The sequence below is a fragment of the Eulemur rufifrons genome, chromosome 16, assembly GCF_041146395.1.
Source record: "Eulemur rufifrons isolate Redbay chromosome 16, OSU_ERuf_1, whole genome shotgun sequence".
Classification (NCBI taxonomy): Eukaryota; Metazoa; Chordata; class Mammalia; order Primates; family Lemuridae; genus Eulemur; species Eulemur rufifrons.
The window spans coordinates 51,498,722-51,521,628 of record NC_090998.1 but is presented as its reverse complement, the minus strand read 5'-3'; the positions used below and the strand labels follow the sequence as shown (position 1 = coordinate 51,521,628).

General features: G+C 40.0%; 1 protein-coding gene and 1 pseudogene across 11 annotated transcripts in view; both read left to right on the top strand.

The window, feature by feature from the left end:
- The window catches only part of GRIP1 (glutamate receptor interacting protein 1), a 620,258-nt gene that overhangs the window by 447,887 nt on the left and 149,464 nt on the right, over nt 1–22,907 (top strand). For all 11 annotated transcript variants that reach the window (XM_069491632.1, XM_069491629.1, XM_069491628.1 and 8 more), the window contains exon 2: nt 8,761–8,841. In XM_069491632.1, the coding sequence (XP_069347733.1) occupies nt 8,761–8,841 (81 nt within the window). The remainder of the gene's footprint in view (nt 1–8,760; nt 8,842–22,907) is intronic.
- On the top strand, nt 19,980–21,866 carry LOC138396916 (oxysterol-binding protein-related protein 9 pseudogene; annotated as a pseudogene).

Sequence of the window (22,907 nt, the reverse complement as noted above, 5' to 3'; positions counted from 1 at the left end):
TGAAGTTGGGATCATTGTTATGGGGGTATTTAAAAAACACTCTCAATCTTTTCCATGAAGACATTTCTATCATTTTGTTTCTTGAGCTATCTTAAAAAAAACTATGTCCTAGGCCGGGCGCGGTGGCTCACGCCTGTAATCCTAGCACTCTGGGAGGCCGAGGTGGGCGGATCGTTTGAGCTCAGGAGTTCGAGATCAGCCTGAGCAAGAGCGAGACCCCATCTCTACTAAAAATAGAAAGAAATTATATGGACAGCTAAAAATATATATAGAAAAAAATCAGCCGGGCATGGTGGTGCATGCCTGTAGTCCCAGCTACTCGGGAGGCTGAGACAGGAGGATCCCTTGAGCTCAGGAGTTTGAGGTTGCTGTGAGCTAGGCTGACGCCACGGCACTCACTCTAGCCTGGGCAACAGAGTGAGACTCTGTCTCAAAAAAAAAAAAAAAAAAAAAAAAAAAAAACTATGTCCTATTTTAAATTTCCCCCCCAAATTTACTCCAGTTCAATCTCTATGGTTCTCCTGGAGAGAGTTGGAACCCATTATATTAAGTGAAGTATCCCAAGAATGGAAAAACAAGCATCACATGTACTCACCAGAAAATTGGTTTCCCTGATCATCACCTAAATACAAATCTGGGAACGACACCAATCGGATATCAGACTGAGGTGGGGGGTGGGGGAGGGGATGGGGGTATGCCTACACAATGAGTGCATTGCGCACCGTTTGGGGAGTGGTAACACTTGAAGGTGCTGACTCGGGAAGGGGGGGTGGGGGAGGGAGGGATATATACCTACATGATGGGTGCAATGTGCACGACCTGGGGAACAGACACGCCTGGAGCTCTGACTTGGGGGGAAAGGCGGTACAGGAGCAACGTATGTAACCTGCAATTCTGTATCCCCCATAACAAGATGAAATAAAAAAAAAAAAAAATTTACTCCAGTTCAAATTGTGATCAATATGTATCAAAATGACTTCTTAATTTCATATACATTGGTTAAAAAAACTGAGAGAACCTTAATTTCTCCAAATGCCTTACTTATTTCTATTAATCCTACTACTAAGCTCTAATTGCTATTACATAAAATCAAACACTGATGCTATGACCCTCTAGAGATACCCAGGTATGGTCTAGCCTCTTTATGCCCATTAATGCACACTTTTCCCCTGAAGAATGGTGTACTTTTAAAAATGATAATTCAAAATGTGGTTTTAAATAGCCAATACTCACTACCCTGAGGTAATTCTTCACCAGATTATCATTCTAATGCTAAGAACTTATTGAATCTATGAGTATTTCGGTGTGAGAGACTGAAAATGCCAGCTGGCATAATCTAATGGTTAAACCAAAGCATATGGCCCTCCGCATAGATGGAAAATACGAACATTATACCTAATTTAAAATTTTAACATTCTGAATTGGGATCTGCTATGGTAATGAAAATGAACTTTATGGAAATGTGCAGCCCTCCAGAAATTTTGATTCTTTGGTGATGAGGCAGGTCTGTGACTACTGTGAACAGACTGGTTCATCTGTCCTTGCTGGAAACCATATTAGGAAGAAACATAGGCGTTATCATTTGTGATTCAGACACATTAGCAATAGGAATGCCAGAGGCAGAAAATGTGCAGTTTCATGCTCATTAATTTCAGAGAGGATTTACAAATTAACCTGGCTACAGATATTACTTTTCCAAAAGGCCTGTGGGCATCACCAAGCAGCCCGGTTACCACAGGCCACTTCCACAAGGTTGACCAGATGCTCCGGGGCCACTGCAGTTCTGTTTGTCCCTGTGTGCTGATCAGAGGTCAGGTTCCATCCTGGAAACGTTGATTCCAAGAGAACTGTGCAAATGCAAGGAAGAAACTTTGTATCTAAAGGGAAAGAGTTTAAGGAGATAGTGCCATGGAAGATTCTTCCCCCATGTCCCTGCTATGAGGCAGAATATAAGTTTTTATTTTCATTCATTCTTTACTAGCTAGGGGTTAATAACTCAATACAATTTCCTCTCTCCACTCTGAAGTGTAAATTGAGCAATAGATTATTATTACAACCAATTGCTCCAGGTAGTCTGACCTTAGGTATGTCTAGTTAGTCCCGTAATTCAGCCATTTTAGGACTGCTGGAAGGTTTTGAGTGGATAAAGAGAAAACGGAATTCACTCAAAACTATAACATTGTAACTGTTTTATTTCCATTTGAGGAAATCATTCCAGGAGCAATTTAATAATTGTAGATCATGGGGTACTACTGGAGCTTACTGGTACCACTGGCACTCTGCTAGCTTCTTTGTAGGCTGCCATTGACACAACCACGTGAGACAGCAGGACAGGTGTATCCTCACTACCTGTGCAGTTGCTTTTGGTCATATCGGTTGGAGCAGTCCTTTCCCAACATTGATGTTCATATACATCGCCTGGAGAGTTTGTTAAATGCAGACTCTGAATCTAGAGGTTGGGGTGGGGCCTGCGATTCTGCCTTTCTGACAAGTTCCTGGGTGATGCTTATGCTGTTCATCCATGGGCCACATTTGGGGAAGCAAGGAGTTAGATAACGGCACAGTAAGGGAGAAAAGTGGTCCTCCAAGACAGGCCTCCAACAGCATGAGTGGTGTGGTTGATATTCTTTTTAGCTGATATATTGAATCCCTGAAATGGTTCTGTGATTATAATTAGCATAATCTTAGATGACATTCTAGGATTGTGAAGAAACCACTGTATATTTATTTTTAAAATGAAGTTGTACTCTGTTTGGATGATTTTTTTTGTTAACATTCAAAAGTGAAAGAACTGGTCCCTTTAAGAATATAAAACACGTCTGTGTCTGAATTATGAAACTATGAGGAAACCTGCAGAGTCAAGGATAGACATTAATGCCATGCAGATGTGAAACAAATAGCAAAAGAGAGGAGGGAAAGTAGATATATGGAGGGGAAAAACCATTTCTTAATAGGAAATAGACTCTCACGGAGCATCAAGCTGCCTGTGCCTCCTGCTGTCAAGCTCGGATCATTCCCCCTCCCTTCTGGTTTAAACCTAGCTGTGTGGGCCACTTTATCAGGTTAGGGAAGGAGATGGAATTAATTCATTCTCAGTAATAAGTTGTAAGCAGCTATTCGTGTTATAGCATCCATGTTATAGCCTCTATTCTAAAGCAATAGAGCTGAAGCCTGTGTAGTTCCCAGGAGCCTCTGACTCTAGGAGAGATTGCAAGTTCAATTTTTGCTTGGCCCTAGAAGAACAGGGTTATTTTAATCAAGAATTAGGAAGGATTTAATTTCTTTAAATTATGTACATTTCTTTATGTGGGGTACTGTGATTGTAGTTATATATCATTTTAATAAGAAAAGAAAGACATAATTAAGTTCTGTTGTCAAAAGCCTTTAACAGCTATCCTGCAGGAAATCTTGCTTAAATTTTAGAGTGTGCCATCCGACCACCAAGGCAGCAAACTGACCTGGAGGCTAGCGTCTAAGAAAGAGAAACAGCCACAACGTGTTCACGCTGGACTGGGATAAGATGTTCGCAGTATCCAAGTACTGAAAAGATTATGGTTTCCTCTCACACAGAACTTCCATGTTCGCCGAAAGCCTAAAATGGCTTATTTCTTGATTTTTCCAGTTGCAAAATTCTGGGTAAATTCATTGTGGTGGATCTCCTTTCTCTTACTGTGCCCGAACTCCACCAGCTCCCTAAGCCCACGCTCCTTCTCCCCCTCGCGTGATCAAGCACCATGTTCTAGTCTCAAACCCATGGAGTAATAAGGACTCTGTAATCCCCATTCCACTTAAAGGTTCATTATCTTTCATCCACTTTGAGTCTTAGTTTGCACATAGTAGGCACTAAAATTGTGGAATTTAATTGAATTCAAAGGACAGACTATTTGTTTCACGATGGATTTTATTTTGTTCATTCATGGAAAACAGTTTTTCTCTGAGTTCATGATGATGTGCTTGAGCACTGTGGCATGAGCTGCCTGTCTCCCCACTGCTAGGAAATGATTATAATGTTTAACTGCACAAAGTGTCTTTTTTTTTTTTTTTTTTCTAATCAAGAAGTTAAGGGATCTGCTGGCTTAGCAGGTGCCTCAATTGTGCATAATTAGTTGGTGGGAATTGTTTAGCATAGGCTGATTAGTTTCAGCCAAAGGAAATTAAAATTTTTTTTTTCTGCAACAAAGCTTTGAACACAGCTAGAGATTCCTGAAACCATAGTCATATCTGGTTCCACTGGGAAGCTCAGACCCTGGGAATGGGAGAGGCAGGAGATGGAGAGACAAGAACTAGCCTGATGACACATGGTTGCTGTTTGATGCCAGGCAAGCACTGGAGGATGTGGGAACATGAGAGGACCTGAGTCCCTTCCTCAAGATATGACTCTCCCAGCTCCGTCACAGACTTTGTTGTGATGCAGAGTGAAGTATTGCTCCTTAGGAGCCTGCTGTTTGCTTTCCAAGTTTATAAACACCAGCTTCCCTTGGAATATGTAATCAAAACAAATGACCTGTGTTTGCCTCTCCTGTCATTTGGCACATGACGAGACTGGCCAAACTGGGGGTGAATGAGAGGGACAGATGGTTCCCCCGTCGTTCTTCTTCTGTTTTAAGTGTGTGCTTGACTGAGCCCTTTCTGTGCCTTGTCACCATGTCAATTCTCCCTGTTAATGGAGGGCATTTTCCCTAGCCCCATGGGATGTCCCCATAAAGGGACCCATGTCTTCCTCATTATGACCCACATACAAGCCCCTATGACAGTGGAGGCCACCGTGTGTGACGGTGATTATCTAGCTGCTAAGATGTCATTAGAAAAGGCTGGCGGTTCTGATGCCTGCAATGCCCTTAGTGATTAGCTGAAGCATTCATTTCATGGAGCAGTAGCTCACTAGCTGAATGTCTGCTTTGCCACTATGGTGACTTTCAATAGGATCCCTTGTTAGTATGATCTACCATCAAAGTCTAGGCTGAGAGTCTGGTACAACAAAATCAGAAGTCCTTTGTTTAAAGGCATTGTTTTAAAGATTGGTTGATAAATCCTTCTATAGTCTGAATGAAAATGAAAGGAAATACATTTTAGTATCCATTTTATAAAGAGTCACAGATTTTTAACATACTGAAAGTCAATACTTAATGGCTATTGGGCGATGATGAGACTTTAAAAGGAATAGGCTACAAACCTAAAAAAAGAAATTCAGGGGTAGGGGGAAGTATAGCTCATAACGAATGTTTGCATTTCTTCAGGTTGTGTACAATAAATGCTCTAGTTTGAAAAATTGAATATAATTTATGCATCCATCAGCAAATATTTAGGGAATGCCTACCATGTGCCAGGTACTGTTCTAATATATTAGTTAGTGATCATTTTTTTCCTTGTTATTTGACCTATTTTTTATTCATTCATATATCTGGATGGAACTTGAAAGTCTGGTTAGTATCTCTCCCATGAAACAAAGGAAAGTGTTATCATAGATCTTACAATTCAGGGACTCTTTTGAGGCTTATACTGGGGAACAATGAGCTGTATTGGCATTTTTTTTTTACATTTTATTTTCAAAAAAGTGAACTGAAGTTTATAGTTTGATTCTGTAGTACCATCTTTAAGTGTTCTTCACTTTAAAGCCAACAAATCATGGAGGGGGCAGGGGGATGAGATTTACACACACACACAAAGAATTGGCTGTGGTGGCTCATTTCTTGGGCTTCTCCATAGGACCTGACTCACACCACACAAGGTCTCTGCTGGGATATTGTGCCCCGTCATTTGCTTGTGTGATTCAGCAACATGTGGACCCAGGGACCAGGAAACCTTATTTATCCAAGAGGAAATAAGATAAAGAGGAAAGAGCATGGGAATAAGAATATAAGAAGTTCAGTCTAGATTCACCTGAGATGTGTGTCCGTCTATATTTTGCCTTTCTGGGCTTCAGTCCCAATTACAATGAAAAAGTGATCCAGATCGTCCCTTATAAGCATGAACTTCTAGGCATATATGACAAATCTGCATTAAGGGACACACGAGAAGACCACGATAGAAGCCTCCATAGCTCTCCACAACTTTATGCTCAACAATTAAAAGTGGATATTTTTGTCCTGTAGTATACGTTATAGAGCCATCAGCCACTGATTCATTCAGTGTCTTCTCTCCATTTCTATTTGCAAACAAAGTTTGAATGAAGCGTTGACTTTTAGTAAATCACATCAAAAGAGCTGATGCCCATGGTGCCTCTAAGATGTTTAAAACAGAGAGACACATTATTAGGGAAAGTTTCCTGAAAACCAAGTGTTACATTGTGCCCGGCTGCTCTGTTGCTGTGCTCCCCTCAGTTCTCATGATCAGTGTTGCCAGGCTCTGCCTCACTTCCATTAGGAATATTGCTTTCACCCTGATTGACTTGCACAAGCTGTTCTTAGGTAACATCAAACTTACTTCTGTCGGGTCCTTTGACCAATAAATACAACACTTGGCTTCTAGGTAATTAAATACTCTCGCCGTTGCTCGGTAAGGACACTCTTGCTACAGGGAGTGAGCGTGGGGGCTGCAGGGTGGTGCTGTAGAGGCCGGCCAGGTGGCCATCTATAATTCAGTTTCAACCTTTTAAGGATGTGGACAACTAGACTGTCTCTGCTCTAAATGAAGGAAATTGTTTTCAAATATAAATGAGAAAACCATTTTACCAGAACTGACTACTTCTGTAATACAAACTGGGTAAATTTCTAAAGAAACAGCCCCTTAAAATAGAACACTAAGTGCAGATAACCCCAGAGTCTCCTGGGCAAATCTCATATTGTCCTTTAAGAAAATCCAACACTGGATTCAATCCAAGACTTTAATTGACTGGAATCTTGACAAATTGACAACTGAGGAGAGCCTTTAAGCTTCTAAGATGCTGTCCCTAAACCTGGTTGTTGTGATTATCTTCTGGCTCAGTGCTCCGTGCTCCTAAATATAGTTTCAAAGTTTTAGATAATGAAAGGAAATATATTTTTAAAGCAATCTTTCAAAGAATCTCAGGTTTTAACACATAGTAAGATTGTTTTAATAGGTATAGTATAAAGCATATTGCCTGGTTATTAAATTAACACAATGAGAAAAGCAAATATGTAGGCTGGAATGGCGGGGCAAATGGAGACTTTTGAGTGTAATGTGTACATTTTGATTTGTGGTTCTTGATTATACTCAAAATTGTATTTGCAAAGAGAAGAGTCAAAGACCTAAGATACTGATGCAAAAGCCAAAATGATGATGTTAATTGTATTGGTATCTGAAAGTTGGTGGTTTATCTTTATGGTTGGAAGACTATAAAGAATTGTGTGGCAAATTAACTATAAATATAAACAGCATGTCTTCCATTTTTTAAGTTAATTGCAGTTTACAGCAGTGTTAATCTTTCCTTTTTGTCATTGCTTATAACGATCTTGTTAGCTTTATGGAGAAATCATGAATCATTTCAACCAGAAGTACATCCTAGAGAGGAAATGAGTTCCTCAATTTTGAAACACAAACCACTTAGTTGAGAAAATTAATGTTCTCAGATCATAAAGCCTTGTTACTGAATTAAATCCTTGTTATATTTAATCGCTTGTCATGCACAATATGGTTCTTTTTAATTCTTTAATGATTCCCTGTTCAAAGGACAACAGAAATAATAATAAACAAAACTTATGGTGTGACCAGAAGTGACATTTGGGTCATCTAGCTTGACTAAATATGCTAGATAATTATTTTACATTATATTTACTCAAGCTGTATAGGTCCTATTGTTGAAATTTGTCAAGTTTTACTCTGACATCTCTGTTACTTTGTATAAATGCCCCCATCCAAATTAGGAAGAATTGTTCCTTTCTATTTTAACCCTAATATTTGCCATCCTAGTCACTACTCCTATATTCCAGACCAGATTAAATCTTTTTTTAGGTTTAAAAAAAAAAAATTACCTTACTTAGAATTTGATGGACCTATCAACTCTGTGATCTTGTCACCCACTGTTTTAATCATTCTGCTTCTTGCCTGACTCTCACAGATGTATTGAGCTTTAGATCTTCTGTCTTCTCAGTTGCTCTTTTAATGATTCTGCAGGTTATTGTCACCTCTTTCTAAAAGAGGGCGAATCAGCTCATTGCAATATATGTCTTCTGTTGCCAAACCAACCCTCCTTCCCCATTCTCAACCTGCCTTCTCTGGTCTTACCCCTGAGCGTCACTGTCCCTCTGCTTCGCACCAGACATCGATCCACACTCCCCGAAGGAACCTACTAACTCTGTGTGTCTTTATTCCCCTGTGATACTAATGCTCTGTCATCTGCTTATCTGAAATACTGCATTTCTTTTCATTTCCTTTATTCTTCTGCCTTATTATTCTTAGTGCCCACTGCACCATTTTATTTCTTCTTTGTCTTTCTGGTACACATATTCACTGATACTTTTTAATCAATGAATGTGGGTGACGGGCAAATAATCCATATACTATATTTGCATACATCTTACCATTTTAGAAATGTCTTCACATGCACTATAGCTTTTGAGCCTCACAACTCTAAGAGGTAGATGAGAATTTTATCCCTCTTTTGTAGGGGAGGAAGCTGATGTCCACAACATTTTCAAAGATTTGTCCCACAGCTAACCCAAGTTTAGGACCCAGGTCTACCAACTCTTCCTACTATACCGTATCACCTCTCTCTGGCAGAAGGATTGCAATCCATTAAAAATCTTCACTGCATTAGAAACTGGATGGAAATTAACCAAACCCTTCATTGTACCTTTGCAGATGAGAGTCCCTACACTAAATCCGCCAGCCAGACAAAGCCGCCTGATGGAGCGTTGGCTGTGAGGAGACAGAGCATCCCAGGTTAGACCAGACTGTTGGATTTTTCAGCTATTTTATTTTTGAATCCTATTGTTTGGTGATCCTAAATAATTCCAACTTGGTAACAAAAATCATGTTATTTCATAGTGCATAGGCTGCATTCCACACAACTTGTTCAAACAGTATTCATAAAAGCCAGGCTTTGGGAAACTTTGCCAACTTGTGAGAATTCATCTTGTGATCCATCATTGTAAAATCCTTTGCAAAATGACTTCAATTTGTATCAACGATCACTCATTTACTGACTCTCACCTCTGTTTTCAGAGGATCTTTCACAAGCAGCATCCATTTCTTTACTGAGACATAGCTGGCAGAACTAAGGGGTTCAAAATTGTGGCAGCAGATCATGTAGGCGGAATAAAAAATTACTCCTTTCTTCTTATCTCTTTGAATGTGAATTTGCTTGCGTTGGACAGCTCTTGTAAAATTCTGGGATTCTGAGATCTCCTTGGAAGGTGTGATTCCGATTCTTGTAATACAATGGGCAGTATCTGTGTTTTTCCAACAAAACATTTTGAAGAAATATCTTAAAATGTTTCTACCCTGAAACTTCACTGTTTTGAAGCTTTGATTTTGAGAATGACACAAAAGCATGTAAGTTCTCAAATTAAAAGGGAAAGGAAATTCAACATATTATTCATACTTTATGTAAACCAGATAATTCATGGAAAATAAAACCCTTATGAAAACAACTGTGCTTAAGAGAAGGTTTAGAAAGCAATAATATATTTAAACATTTTTCTAAAATAATGTGTTTCTATATTTCATGCAGGTAAATTGAGTACAGCTAAACCTTGGCTACAGGATTTTAGAGTATAGTAGTTTTAGCAATTCAGGAGAAACAAAGCAGTGTTTCCTACATTAAATTAAATGGTTTGGCAAATCTGTTGGTGAAAGGGGGAATTATCCACTTGAATAAAGAGCAAGATGAGTTCAGTTTCTGAGCCACCCTGTTCACGATTATTATTTGTTTTTATAAGAATTCCATGTGGTTATTTTTACTCTTATTCTGAAGTCTTAGATTCATTTTGAAAATACATGGCTTACAAAGAGACATATTATGGATATGTTATACATCCTTATTTTGGTTCTTGAAGATGCTAAAGTAATTTGAATTATGAGATGGAATTAGATGGCATCACCAAGTGCTGAGATTTCTTCTATTCCATCCTGTGAAACATCATTCTTAGCACTAGTCACATTTAGAAAAACTATTGCAGTCAGCTATGGATCGTGTGCTTTGCTTTCTCCTTGTCAGCAATAAGGAAGTATCCAAAGTTTGAAGTTCAAGAATATCAGTTATCCATCAATTCCTTCTTGGTTTCTCTACATTAGCTGGTATTCAGTATTCCTCTGCTGGGAAGAGGCAGGAGACCTCCTTACCACTTTAAGTGACACTAAACAAATACACTGAATATTATCAATGTTTTATTTTAGTGCCACATAGTAAATTATAACACATATTTGAAGGCCAGACTTCTCTTAAAGTCATTAAGTAATTTTTTAAGTTAGAGACACAGAATTGGTTAATCATAATTCTTAATTCATGACACACAAATGATTCTTTATGATGAGTTTTTCCTTCTGTTTCTCCTTATGTCAGATTTAAAAGTCACTGGACTCATGAACTGTTTTGTAGGCTTCCTGGGATGTTTACCTGAAATTTGACCATGGACAAGCCCATTTTTGTTCATCTCTCATGATGTAGGGGCCAGAGGCATTAGGAGTGTGGAAAATGTTCTTGGTTATTTAGAATAGTCTAAGAAAAAAAAGATGGTACCACCCAGAGGGCTAAGAAACTATCGTGGTTAATAGCTGATTATTACTTACTATTATCTTAAGGAGAAAATTAATGAACTTCTTGGAAACTGCTTCCTGACTGACTAATGACTCATGGTGTTCTGATTCTTTATGTCGTTACTTTAAAATACCTACGAACTCTTGTTCTGGCAAAAAGAAGGGAGTATCCTCAGATCGTTGGCCAAGAAGTCACTTAAAGAGAGATCAAACCCAGCATCCAGAAGTCTTGACCAATCACTTACCGTGTCCACCCTTGCCCCTATTAAGTCCATAAGGGAGCAAGAGAAAGAGAGAGAGAGAGATGCACAGAGGAAAGGCTAGATAAATGCATGTTCTCTATTTACTGAAGCTTCAGCTGGAAAATCCTGAAGTGGTCTCCTAATGGACTCCATTGGCCCACAGGGGGCTATAAGAGCTAGACACAAGTTTACAGCCTTTGTCTCCTCCGGTGCTTGCCTCCCAATTTTACTTTCCTCAAGGTGTTATTACCACCCTGGCAGCAAAGAAAGATGCATCTAGAGGAAAGTGCACCTATGGAAAGAAGGCCTAGAGAGGGGAGCTGGGCTCATCTACCAGCCCCTGAGCTTCTCAGTGCAGAGGCCCCTCCCAAGGCAGATGCAGCCCAGGGCAGTTGAACTGCACCTACCACTGGGAACACTCAAATACAAGGAGGCTGAAGCCTTAACGGAGCTGCAGCTTTTGCCCACATCTCCCCAAAGCTTCAGTCCCAATAGCCCAATGGTGGGGTTTGGATTGGACCATTCCAGTGAGCACTGGAATGGATGGGTGTGGGGCGAGTGGAGGAATGTGAGGTGGCAGAAGGCACCGTAAGCTTCTCCATCCAAGGTTTGTGACAGTTTAAGCTGTTCTTTGAAACGTATTCTACAAATGTAGATCTTGTGCTTCCTGGAGTAAATATGTATATACATATGCATAAATGAGGTTTCTTAACATGGGCTCTGCTATTTTCCATGACATAATGAGTAACTTTTAACAATTCCGTCCCAAAGAAGTAAACTTGAATGTTAACAGAAATATAATTTGCTTTTCATTCATATTAAAATCCACTACTCCTGTCTAAACTTAAAATAACTACAGCAATTATTTTATAATCACAAGCCAAATATGTGTCTTTCATTAAATGCCAGTTCTAACCGTAAATCCTTTCATCCCCCGCCTTTTCTCTTCCCCAAAAAGGGAATGGATTAAACATCTCTGAGGAGCAAAATGCATTTGCTTTGGATAAAAGGGAAATGCATTATTCATGTTATTTGGGAACTTGTCATTTTAATCATGTCTCTTATGGCATAAAATGTAAAAATAAAAAGATTTTTTAGTCTTTTATAAGGTTTTGTAAATTTTTTAATAATGATACTAAAAAATGACATGAGTGTCCCCATGACAGTGAAATTTAATTTTAGATTAGAGACTTAACATTCTGTTAAAAATGTTAAGGAAGCATGTTTTCAATTGTATTTCTGCCCATTTTTTTTCAAAGATAAGACAAATTCTGAGGACAAAGGTACTTGGAACTAACAGATTCTGCCACCTATCTGTGTCTATTAAAAAGAATCTGTTGATCTGATTCTCCTTTATTTGACAGATTACTGATGAACTACAGTTTGACCACTTGGAAGCTTTGTCCAAATTATTAGAGAAATTCTGTACAGACTCTGAGTTTGACAGATTTTGCAATAATTTGTGGCTTTGCCGACTTAGAGATGAGGCATTTAGTCATGTCTGTCTAATATTTGTTAAGGAAATAGACAGGATACTACACTAGACCTCAAAGCCTAAAGTTAGTGTATCATTTATTTGACTTGCTTCCTCTTTCTACATAGCATATCTTTCTTTGCTTATATTCGTCCTGACTAATTGCCCAAAGAATTCTTGGCAATGGACAAACTCAGACAGATGTCAAATATTCACATCTATTGCATTTCCAAACTTTGGTACACCCAGGAAAATTATCTGAAGTCTGTATCCAGAATGAGGCCGTAAAAGTTTGTGTGATATTTTTTCCCCTCTTAGAATGTAAGAGAAGACACTTCTCAGTTCGGTTGTAATGGAAGGAAGATGGTGGTATCAGCCTTTCTTACTTCTCACGTTGGATGGTGGGGTAAAATCTGGAGCTAAGAACCTGAAAGGTCCAGGATCCCAGGATGTATTCAGCCAAGCTGCTTAGAATACATCAAAGAAGGGTCAACATCTATTGAACATTCAAAATTATAGCAGATATATAGCGTGACTTTTACACTAGGCTTTTATAGCTATACCACTGTTTGGGTGTATAAAGGGCAATTACTCTGATTTAGGGGCCTGGTTCTGCTTCCTCTGTTTAGTTCCACCATTGGGCCCCTCCAAAAGGTGCGTGAATCTCAGGGATGGGAAACCAAAGTCAGTTCAATCAAGCAAGTATGAAATGCTGTGCAAAGAATACGGTTGTTGCCTAAAGACACTAACTCAGAATCTGCTATTAGTGAGGATGTGACTCACTAAGGGAAGGGAAGGGAAGATACCAGGGGACCAGCATCTTTGCTACTAGCAGGCTAGGGTGAACCCTAGCACGGCCCCTCACTGTTACCATTAAGAAAGAACCTCAAACAATGATGTTTACAAGCGTTAAAATTACTGCATATTTAAGAAATTAGCCAAATTGCGTCACTTCTTTAGAGGTAAGTTTCTAAGATCATGAAGTCAAGACTATTAGTAGCACTCCAAATATGTCTGAGATTCTGCCCCTTGCCATTTTTTGTTTTTTCTATATTAGTTATCACTATCTGAAATTAACCGATAACTATGTTTCTTTCTTAGTCCCTAGCTAAAATGTAAGCTACACAAGGAAAAGTTCTGTATATGCCTTGTTCACTACTGTATCTCCAGTGCACAGATCAGTGTTAAGCAGATATTAGGTATTCGATCAGTACTTGCGGAATGAATGAATAAGCAAAGGCCAGCAGGTAGGTTTTCACTGTGAGGAGTCTATGACCTTATGACGAGTACACTTTCCTACAAAAAAGTGCATCATGTCTCCGTTGACCACATGTTTTGTCTCATTGTCTGCTGCAGCATTGGCCTTGAGGCTGCACCAGACATGACATTTCTACAGAAAATGTCTGCTGCCTAAGACTAATGAATGAAATGTAGGTCAGTCAGAACCTAGAGACTTTTAAAGGCTAGAGGTCTCTCCCCAGACCCATTTGTCTCTGTTTGAGCAGACAATGTCTGTTCAGTCTTACAACATCCGATGAAAAAGTTTGAGCACAACTTAACAATCAAATTGACAAGATGAGAGTGATTCATTCTGGTGTTCTGCTTACAGAAAAGGGCTGAAACCTGTGGAAAAAAAAAAAAAACACAGGGTCTATAAATAGAGCAATGCAAAGCAGAACTGATTACTTATTATGTCAGGTACACATTAAGGATTTCCCCAGAGACCTGATCTAGTTTGTGGCTGGGGGTATGTACTGAGTTCTCCTCAAATAGCACCAGGCAAAACCAGCAGATTGCTTTGTGTGTTCAGTGCTATAGTTTTCATTAGCAATTCAGAGAAATGACAATCTGTTATGTTTGAACTTCTCTCACGCCTTAGTAAACATGACTGAAATACAATAAAGTGGTACCTGTGCAGCAAGTGATTTTTAAACAATAATTCTTCCAGCATGCAATTTAGGGAAAACCTTTTTGTGGTGCATCAGTACTATGCTTTGATATTTCCCGAGCCCCCCTTGTTATAAGAGTGGGAGCACTTGGTCAATGCCATGTTCCAGGTACACACATTAGTCAGACAGAGTGACTCTCCCAGTGTCTGAGAAAACTTTTACAAAAAGACCCAGGGATATGTGCACAAGAACTACAAGAAAACAGTCTTTTCCTTCTATTGCTTTTGCACTGAAGAAAAATGAATTCTCCTACTCTCTAGGTCTGGTAGACCTTCAAAGTAGGGTTTTAAAATTAAGTGACTTTAGAGAATTAGACTAGGTGAAAGTTGTATTGCTTGATTGGCACTGGGAAAAGTGAAGAAGCATCTTACATAGTTTAATGTAGAATAGAGGAGCTGAGCCTATTAATACTCTTATCCTTAAGTGACTTAGCTTCCCAAATATCAGTCACTCACTTGTCATCTTCATAATTTTTATTATACATGTGCTCACCTGGACTATAATTAAGATGATTTTAAGTAAATTTTAATGGATTCACTTTTTACTTAGCTTTATCTTAAGCTTTAATATCTGAGATTTGACATGCTAATTATATTTTTCTAATATAAATTTTAAATTTTTCTAACCGAAAATTAAAAACTAATGTTTATGTGTCCCCTCAAATCATCTTGCATCCCTCAGTGTTTGTACACACCATTCTTTGAGAAACACAGACTTGGAATGAGATTCTTCTCGGAAGAAATAATTTTGACAACCCCCAAACTGCACTTTGTCCATACATGGATAAGTGGGTGTTGATTTATAGTGTGGAAACAGGTCATTTGAAAGGGAGTGAAAGGCATCTGGGTCTTCCGCCGACAAATGAACAGAAACACTAAAGGAGAATGAAGAGGTTGAATGATATTAAGCCAAAGCTTAGAGAATAAAAAGAATGGAAGAATCGTATGAGTAACCTCATCCAGAGAGAGAAAGAGGGAGAGAGAGAGGTGGGGAGAGGAGAGAGCTATGGATAATTATAAGAGTACTGGCTGCCATTCATTGCATATTGGGTTCCAAGTATTTATTAGACTAGCCATTTTTATAAAAATCATTTTATTTCTTCCTTATAACAGCATCAGGAAATAAGTTTTGAGAGTTCCCCTCTTACAGATGAGCAAACTGAAGTTCTGAGAGCTACAATCACTTGTCTAAGGTCACAGGGCTGGCGGAGCTTTCATAAACCCTAGATAAATATGAATTTTGACCAGAATCCTGAGGATGAGTGAAGGGAGAAGGTGGTAGAGAGAATCCTTCCTGAGAATGAGATGCAAAGACTTGTAGTGGCCAATCGAGCCTCTGCTCAGAAGTATCCAGAAAGTGTGAGGTGAGCAGGAGCCTCTGGGTGTGGATGGTCTCCATCCATCCACACTGCAGAACTATCTCAGTCCTCACTGGCGGGTACCCGTGATTAGAGGTGGGGTCGTGGGACTCATACCATTACCTCGCTAAGTAACCGAGGGCTAGGAGGTTCCTAACTGTGCTTCAGGCTGTGCTGTTATTTATTCTGCACGGTTATGATTTTCAGAGACTTCAATTCAAGGAAAAAAAATCTGAAGCAGAACTAGAACTCCAGTGCCAGAGGGCCCCAGCCAGCATTATCCCACTGGCTGAGGGAGCCCACAGATGCATTTTGTTTGGCCAGTGAGCACTGTGAGGCGACACCTGTGGGCCTTCACCTGACTCATGTCCACACCCTGCACGTGTGTGTCCCTCACGGCCTGCTCCATTCAGTTAATCTGATCAGCACCTGCATTTGGATGTTTAGCTCGAGCTATTGGGGTAAGTTATAGGAAATCAGATTTGGAAGCAACTGAAGTAGAACTTTCTAAGAAGTCCAGAAAGGCAGCATACCGGACTCTTTAGGAAGACAGGCGCTGCGGCGAGCCTGCTTTATTTGAATGCCAGCCTCACCTCCTACCACCGTGTGGAGTTAATCTGCTGTTAATCATGCTTCAGGTTTCCCATCCTGTGAACTGAGAGTGTAATGAGGATTATATGAGTCAATACACATAAAGCATCTATATTAGTATCTATTGCTGTGTAACAATAGTGCCATAAATTTAGCAGCTTAAACAATACACACTCGTCCCGTCACAGTTTCTGTGGGGCAGGATTCTAGCCACAGCTTATCTGGTCATCTTCATGGTCTCACAAAGTTACAATCCAGCGCCAGATAGGGCTACAGTGTCAGCTGAGGCTTGACTGGGGAAGGATCTGCGTCCAAGCTCACTCAGGTTGTGGGCGGAATTCAGTTCAGGGCGTCAGTTTCCTGCTGGCTGTCAGCCAGGGGCTTCCTTCTGCCCGACACGGCTGCCTGCGTCCTCAAAGCCCGAGAGGGAGGGAAGTCTCCAGCGCGGTGGGCCTACAGTCTCATATGTGTCACATACACGTGACAACATATATTGGGAACCTTTGCCACATTCCTCAGGTTAGATACAAGTCACAGGTCCTGCCCACACTCAAGAGGAGGGACATCACAAGGGCGTTGAGCGTCAGACTTAGAGAGCGTGAGGACGGCGGTGGAGCCTGTGCCCCTGGCGCACGAGGTCAGGCCTAGTACCTGTGAAGTGCTTAGTGAGCATCGGTTATTAGCCATTGACGCTGCCTGGAGGCAGGCAGGGGCGGCTTTCTGCGAGGACGACTTTCTCACGCTGGGGGTATTCAGACAGGTACTGCATGGTGGCTGTTAGCACAGAGCAAAGAAGACCAAAGGGATGTAGGTCTTGAGCCAGACGTCCCTGAAGGTCACCTACGATTCAGTCACCGGGCAAGGGGAACCATTTGCCTCCTCCTCCTCCTTCAGTCTCCGCCAGCATCTTCCTGGGTTCATCGCTGCTTTCTTTTGGCTTGCTGTCTTTTTTTCATTTTCACCTGATTTCACCTGTGTAAAAATGGGAGCTAGAGCATCCTATATAGGATGATTTTCTCTGAGAGCTCTAAGAGTTCCCTGGTCCCTCATAGAACACCCATTCTTGGGGTTGGGGTGGAAGGAAGGAAAGAAATACATTTTACCTCTACCACAACTTGCAGTCTTATCTCCTCCTAAGGAAAGGGGGCCCAAGCTCTGTTTATTGTTTCTTTGTCTTTCAAAACCCTAACCAGGTTTGTGTTCCCAGACTGCACTCCATATAGGCCCTCCAGCATCTCCCAGAAAAGGGAGAAATGATGAACTGGCCTCTAGCCCTGGCTAGACCTTGCTGCTGACATACGAGGGTTTTTCCCTGTGTGATTCACTCCTCAGTTCATTCCTGTGCCTCCGCTGTTTGTACAGAGGCCCAGTAAATAGAAACTTCCTGCTGAGTAGCCCAGCCCTGGAGGAGAACTGATAAGGCAGTTTTATGGATAGCAGCACAGACTCCAGAAATGTGTTTTTTATGCCTGAGAAATTATTGACTTAAAACATACGTAGCCTTGCATATTGATTTCATAAGTGCGCGTGCCAGCTGTATTTCTGCATTCAGCCTCTGAAAAATGTGACCAAAGATCCATATGTGCCTCACCCAAATATACCCTGTGTCATGCCCATGCCTAGCTCCTGGCCCTGTTGTGCTGGGGAGAATAAATGGGAATGACAGAGGAATTCAAACTCTACACCCATGCTGGTAACTAAATATTAGAAATACAATAACCATGAAGCATCCCTGTTATTTCTTCAATTTTAGCAATTTCCCCATGGATTATTAAGGTGTTAATTGCCTCTGCACTTCTTTAGTTGACAGATATGTCCTTTTTCACCTAGGAAAGAGAAGCAATTATTGTAATGCTCTCATGGGCTTGCTGAGATATTCTTTAATGACTTTTAAAGGCATCTATAGGGCATTGTGCTTTTAAAGGGAAACCGTCCTCTGTTCTGTTTATGCTTGATAACAACAGTGGATATTGCGTTCAGACCACATGAAGAATCTATGAAAGGAAAATATGTAATGGAAAAAATAAAGACAATAGTAATATATTTGCAGGAAATATGTATCCAGATTTCAGATATGAGAAAAATATGTTCCTATGTGTGCATATATCATGGAGTTTAACAAAGATTAAGCAAACAAAACAAAACAAAAAGAGAATGAGCCTTTTTCTTTAGATACTCAGCGAGGATTATTTCTCTGGAATTTCAACGCAAAGTTGTTATTCTCTAGAACTTGTGTGGCCTTACAAGTAAGGGTTTGGCAGGTCACTTACTCAATACAAATCAGAAAATATTCTTTCCCCCATTGTGTGAAAGTGACTTTCACAGTCAACTTGAACTATAATTTGTTTTAACATTTCATATTTGCATTCAAAAAGTAAAAGAAAAATAGTCTTAGAACTTTTAATTAGAAGTCAGATCTCTTTTTTGATAAGAGTCACTTTGGCAATGTGGTCAAGCCAAGACTCGTGGTCCATGTTAACCAAAGTAATATTGTGGAAAAGAGATAGACTTTAGGGTTAGAACACATGGTTTAAGTTCTAGCAAAATTATTTGCCTGATATGTGTCCTTAGGCAAATTATCTAACCTCAAAAATCTTTAGATTTTTTTCATCTTTAGGATTCTGGTTTTCTGTGAAAATCAAGTGTATGTGACTCTACTAGCCAACTTAAATGTTATATGGATATAAAATTATATTATCAGAGGAAGATCTAGGTATTCAGGTTTCTAAAACATTACTACAATTTGAGATGAGGGAGCTCTTTAAAAAAAAAGAATAGAAAGATCGTTCTTAAATTTAACAAAACCATATGATGGTGTGAATACATTGCTAGGCCCCCTCTCAAGACTCTGGAAGAAGTCGTGCCAGCACCAGTCCCAGGAATTTAAGACAGTAGCTTACCCTGTGCATTAGTGTTATCGACTTATGGAAATGGCTATACCTGCTGCCTGGCAGGGCTTCATGCTTGTTTTTAGCAGTAGAAACTTCCTTTCAAAATCTCACAGGGAGGAAAAAGAGTGAAAACTGACAAGAGTAGCTGAAGGTGGGACCCAGGGCCTAGGGCTATGCCTGTTTGGCTCCATCTTCCTTTAGTACCTTAAGAACCTCGGTTGAGAGTGGAATTTGGAAGAACATACTGTATTCATTTATCCTATGATCCACTTGCCCCTGTCACATACACACGTACACACAGTTTAACAACTGTGAAACTGGAATGCATCTTACAGTTGTTCTTAGACCTGCAGAAGTTGTGATGCCATTATTATTGCCTGTGCATGCTCTTACTTGGTTGCAATTCCTGGTGATATGATTGGATAAATGTAACTCCTTGAAGTTTCAGGAAATAAACCATTAAGGACCATTTGAGGAAGGAATATGCATTGTTATCTAAAATGTTCTATTGATACTTTCCCATAGGATCAAAAAAGCAGAAGTATCAAAACTTGCCAAGTGAGGATCTCACGGAAGTGGGAAAAGGGTGATACTAAGGAGAAATCCCCAGCTCCCTGCCTTGGAAGGAGGAGCATGGGTGCCTTGGTGAATGATTTTCTTGCTGGCCACCTGTGGAGTGAATAGACCCTGAGGGTCTGGGAGGAGGGCCAGCTCCTACCCCTGAGTCCCTGGGGCCCTGCTGCCTGCCTGGGGCCAGACTGTGGGTTTAAATGTCATGCTCTCCCTGCCCCCTTCCCAATGCCTTCTGGGAGCTTGAATTCAGGGTTTCTTCCCAGCATCCAAGACTTTGATAAGAAACTTGTAGAGGCTGATGCTTACCTACAAATCTTAATAGTTAAAGTTAAACAAGTTAAATAGTTAAAGTTAACAGTTAAAGCTTTTTGATGACAAGCTTCAAAACTGCAAAGATGATGAACAGAGAAAGAAAATTGATACTCTCGAGGCAACAAATAGCATGGTAGACTCAATGAAACACTGCATTGTGTGCTGCAGATTGCTGAAGACCAGAGTAATGCTGAGAAGTACACAGATGGAATTATAAGTACTATTAATCTTGTAGATGCAATATGTCAACACAGTCCCTTGGAACCTGTGGTCAGCACAATGCCTTCGCAGGCTGTCTGTCTTACCTCCAGAACCTGCTCGGTTGTGTAATTCAGAGCAGCATCCATCTTCCCTACCAGTTGGACCTGTGTTTGCCACCTTGGGACATTATCAGACTCTAATACCAAATAGTACAGACAGTGAGCATTTACTACCTAGTAGCAACCCAACTTCTCCAAACTGTGCCAACATGTCTCCAAATACAGTCCCAGAGTTCTCTCTATTCTAGCAGTGAAGATGAATTCTGTGTCACTGATGAATTTCCTCAAAGTGGCTCATTCCCAAAGTGCTTAATAGATTGTTCTGGATCCACCTCAGTCTTGACAACAGCAGCTCAGAACATAGTCTAACATGCCCAGATACCACAGAATCACTTAATTATTTTGTGCCCAATGGAACAAGTGATGCTGACCTTTTGGATTCACATGGCCACAGAGATGATGAGGGGAGGCAGGATTCGTGGAGGGGCACACGAATGTTGTCGTGCATCTCTTGTCACAGGTTAGGCTTGCAATGGATCTTACTAAGGTAGTTCTTCTGAGGTTTATTCTTGAAAGAAGACCTCTTCTAGAAATGTCTGCAGACTTTTTGTACATCTGGACCTGTTTGTGAGCACTGGTGACCAGCAGGATCTGGGGGGACTGAATGGGTCAGGTTGTGAAATGGTAGCTCTCAGCCTTTCATGTGGGAATGAAACAATCAGTTGCCAAACAGTCATACAACTACATTTTGGGTGAGATTTTGCAGTGTCACTGAACATTACCAAATGATACTGAAAAGAACACAGCTATTAATAGTTTCAGAAGGACCAGTTCCCTCGATTTCCAAAAACAGTGTAACATTTGTGGCTGAGCAAGCCACCCATTTCAGCCATTTGTGCTGAGCATTTTGTCGAGAAGATACAATTCAATGCTCATATCATATCTGGGCCAAATCAAAATTCCTTAGGATGTCAATTGAGGTTCACAACACCACATAGTCTCATGTCTAGATTATGACAAATATTACATTTTCATATTTCCCAATGGTTATGGAAGGTCTACCCTCACAATGCCCTGGGTGGAATTAGGAGGAGAATTGCAATATTAATTTTTCCAGAACTGGCTATAGTGCAAATATCATCTTTTGCACTAAACCTGTTTATGGGGACAAGAAGCACAGATTTACCACTGAGATTTTTTTTCTCCAAATGACAAGAAGTCTTTTTGCTCAATTGAAAGGAAATGGAATGCTGTAATGTATGCAAAATATGCGACAGTCTTCGTAGGTACCAAGAAGTTGCCTATAATCAAGAAGAAAGTGAGGAAGCTGAAAGATCAGAAAGAGTATGAATCCCACTGCCTTTGGAAAGATGTTACTTTCAACTTAAAAATCAGAGACACTGATACAGCAACTGGAGAAAAGCACAGACTTGAAGAAAGATAAAGAGCAGAAGTCCAAGAAAGAAAGAAGGAAATTCAGTGGGAGACAAGGTTATTTCATGAGTGGAGTATGGTTTATGATGAACCCTTACTGAAATGTCTTGGGGCTACCGAGTATTAGGTTGGGAAATGCAAAGTTTACACCCTATGACCAGGGCAGTAGGTGTAATTCAGCAACAAACAATCTCCCTTTGGGAAACTCTTTTCACTCCCTTCTTATTGCAATGGTTCCTATCTCAGGGATACTGAACTTTCTGATGTAGATAAACAAAGTGGGAAAAGCTTCCTTTTTTTCCTCTGTGGCAGTAATGATTTTGACTTCAATCCTGAGAAAAACTACAGGTTTTGAAAATAAGATATCTGCTCCTTTTCCAAACCCCATACGTTGAAAAGCATTTATTAATATAAATCCAAGTCTCAAACACTGCACTCTAGTACTCCTGTTAAGATATACCACCTCTGTTTTCTAGTTCATATAATGTTGGAGTGTGTGTGTGTGTGTGTGTGTGTGTGTGTATAAAACATCTGGCCCTTTGAACTGAGAGGGTCCACGAATACATACAGGGATTTTTTTCTGCCTCTGCCACCCCTCAGACAGTGAAACCACCCTCCACCCTCCTCCTCAGCCTACTCAACGTGAACATGAGGATGAAAACCTTTATGATGATCCACTTCCACTTAACAAATAGTAAACATATTTTCTCTTCTTTATAATTTCCTTAGTAACATTTTCTTTCCTTTATTGTAAGAATATAGTATATAATACATATAATATACAGAATGTGTTAATTGGCTGTTTATGTTGTCTATAAGGCTCTGGTCAACAGTAGGCTATTAATAGTTACATTTTGGGGGAGTCAAATGTTACATGCAAATTTTCAACTGTGCAGGAGTTTAGTGCCCCTAACCTCTGTGTTGTTCAAGGGTACACATACATATGTACACACACACCCCAAATATACCTGATGTCAGATTTTTCATAAATACTCCATCTATTATAAAGATGGGCTCCTCAGAGTTGTTTTAGAAAATTAGCACAATATATAATATTAAGTGCTAGGAAATGTTATGGTCTCACAACAACTTTTATTTTGGAATTGAATTATTATTAAATTGTGTCTAATCCTGGTTTACAGTTTAATTATACTCAGTGCTTCTTAAG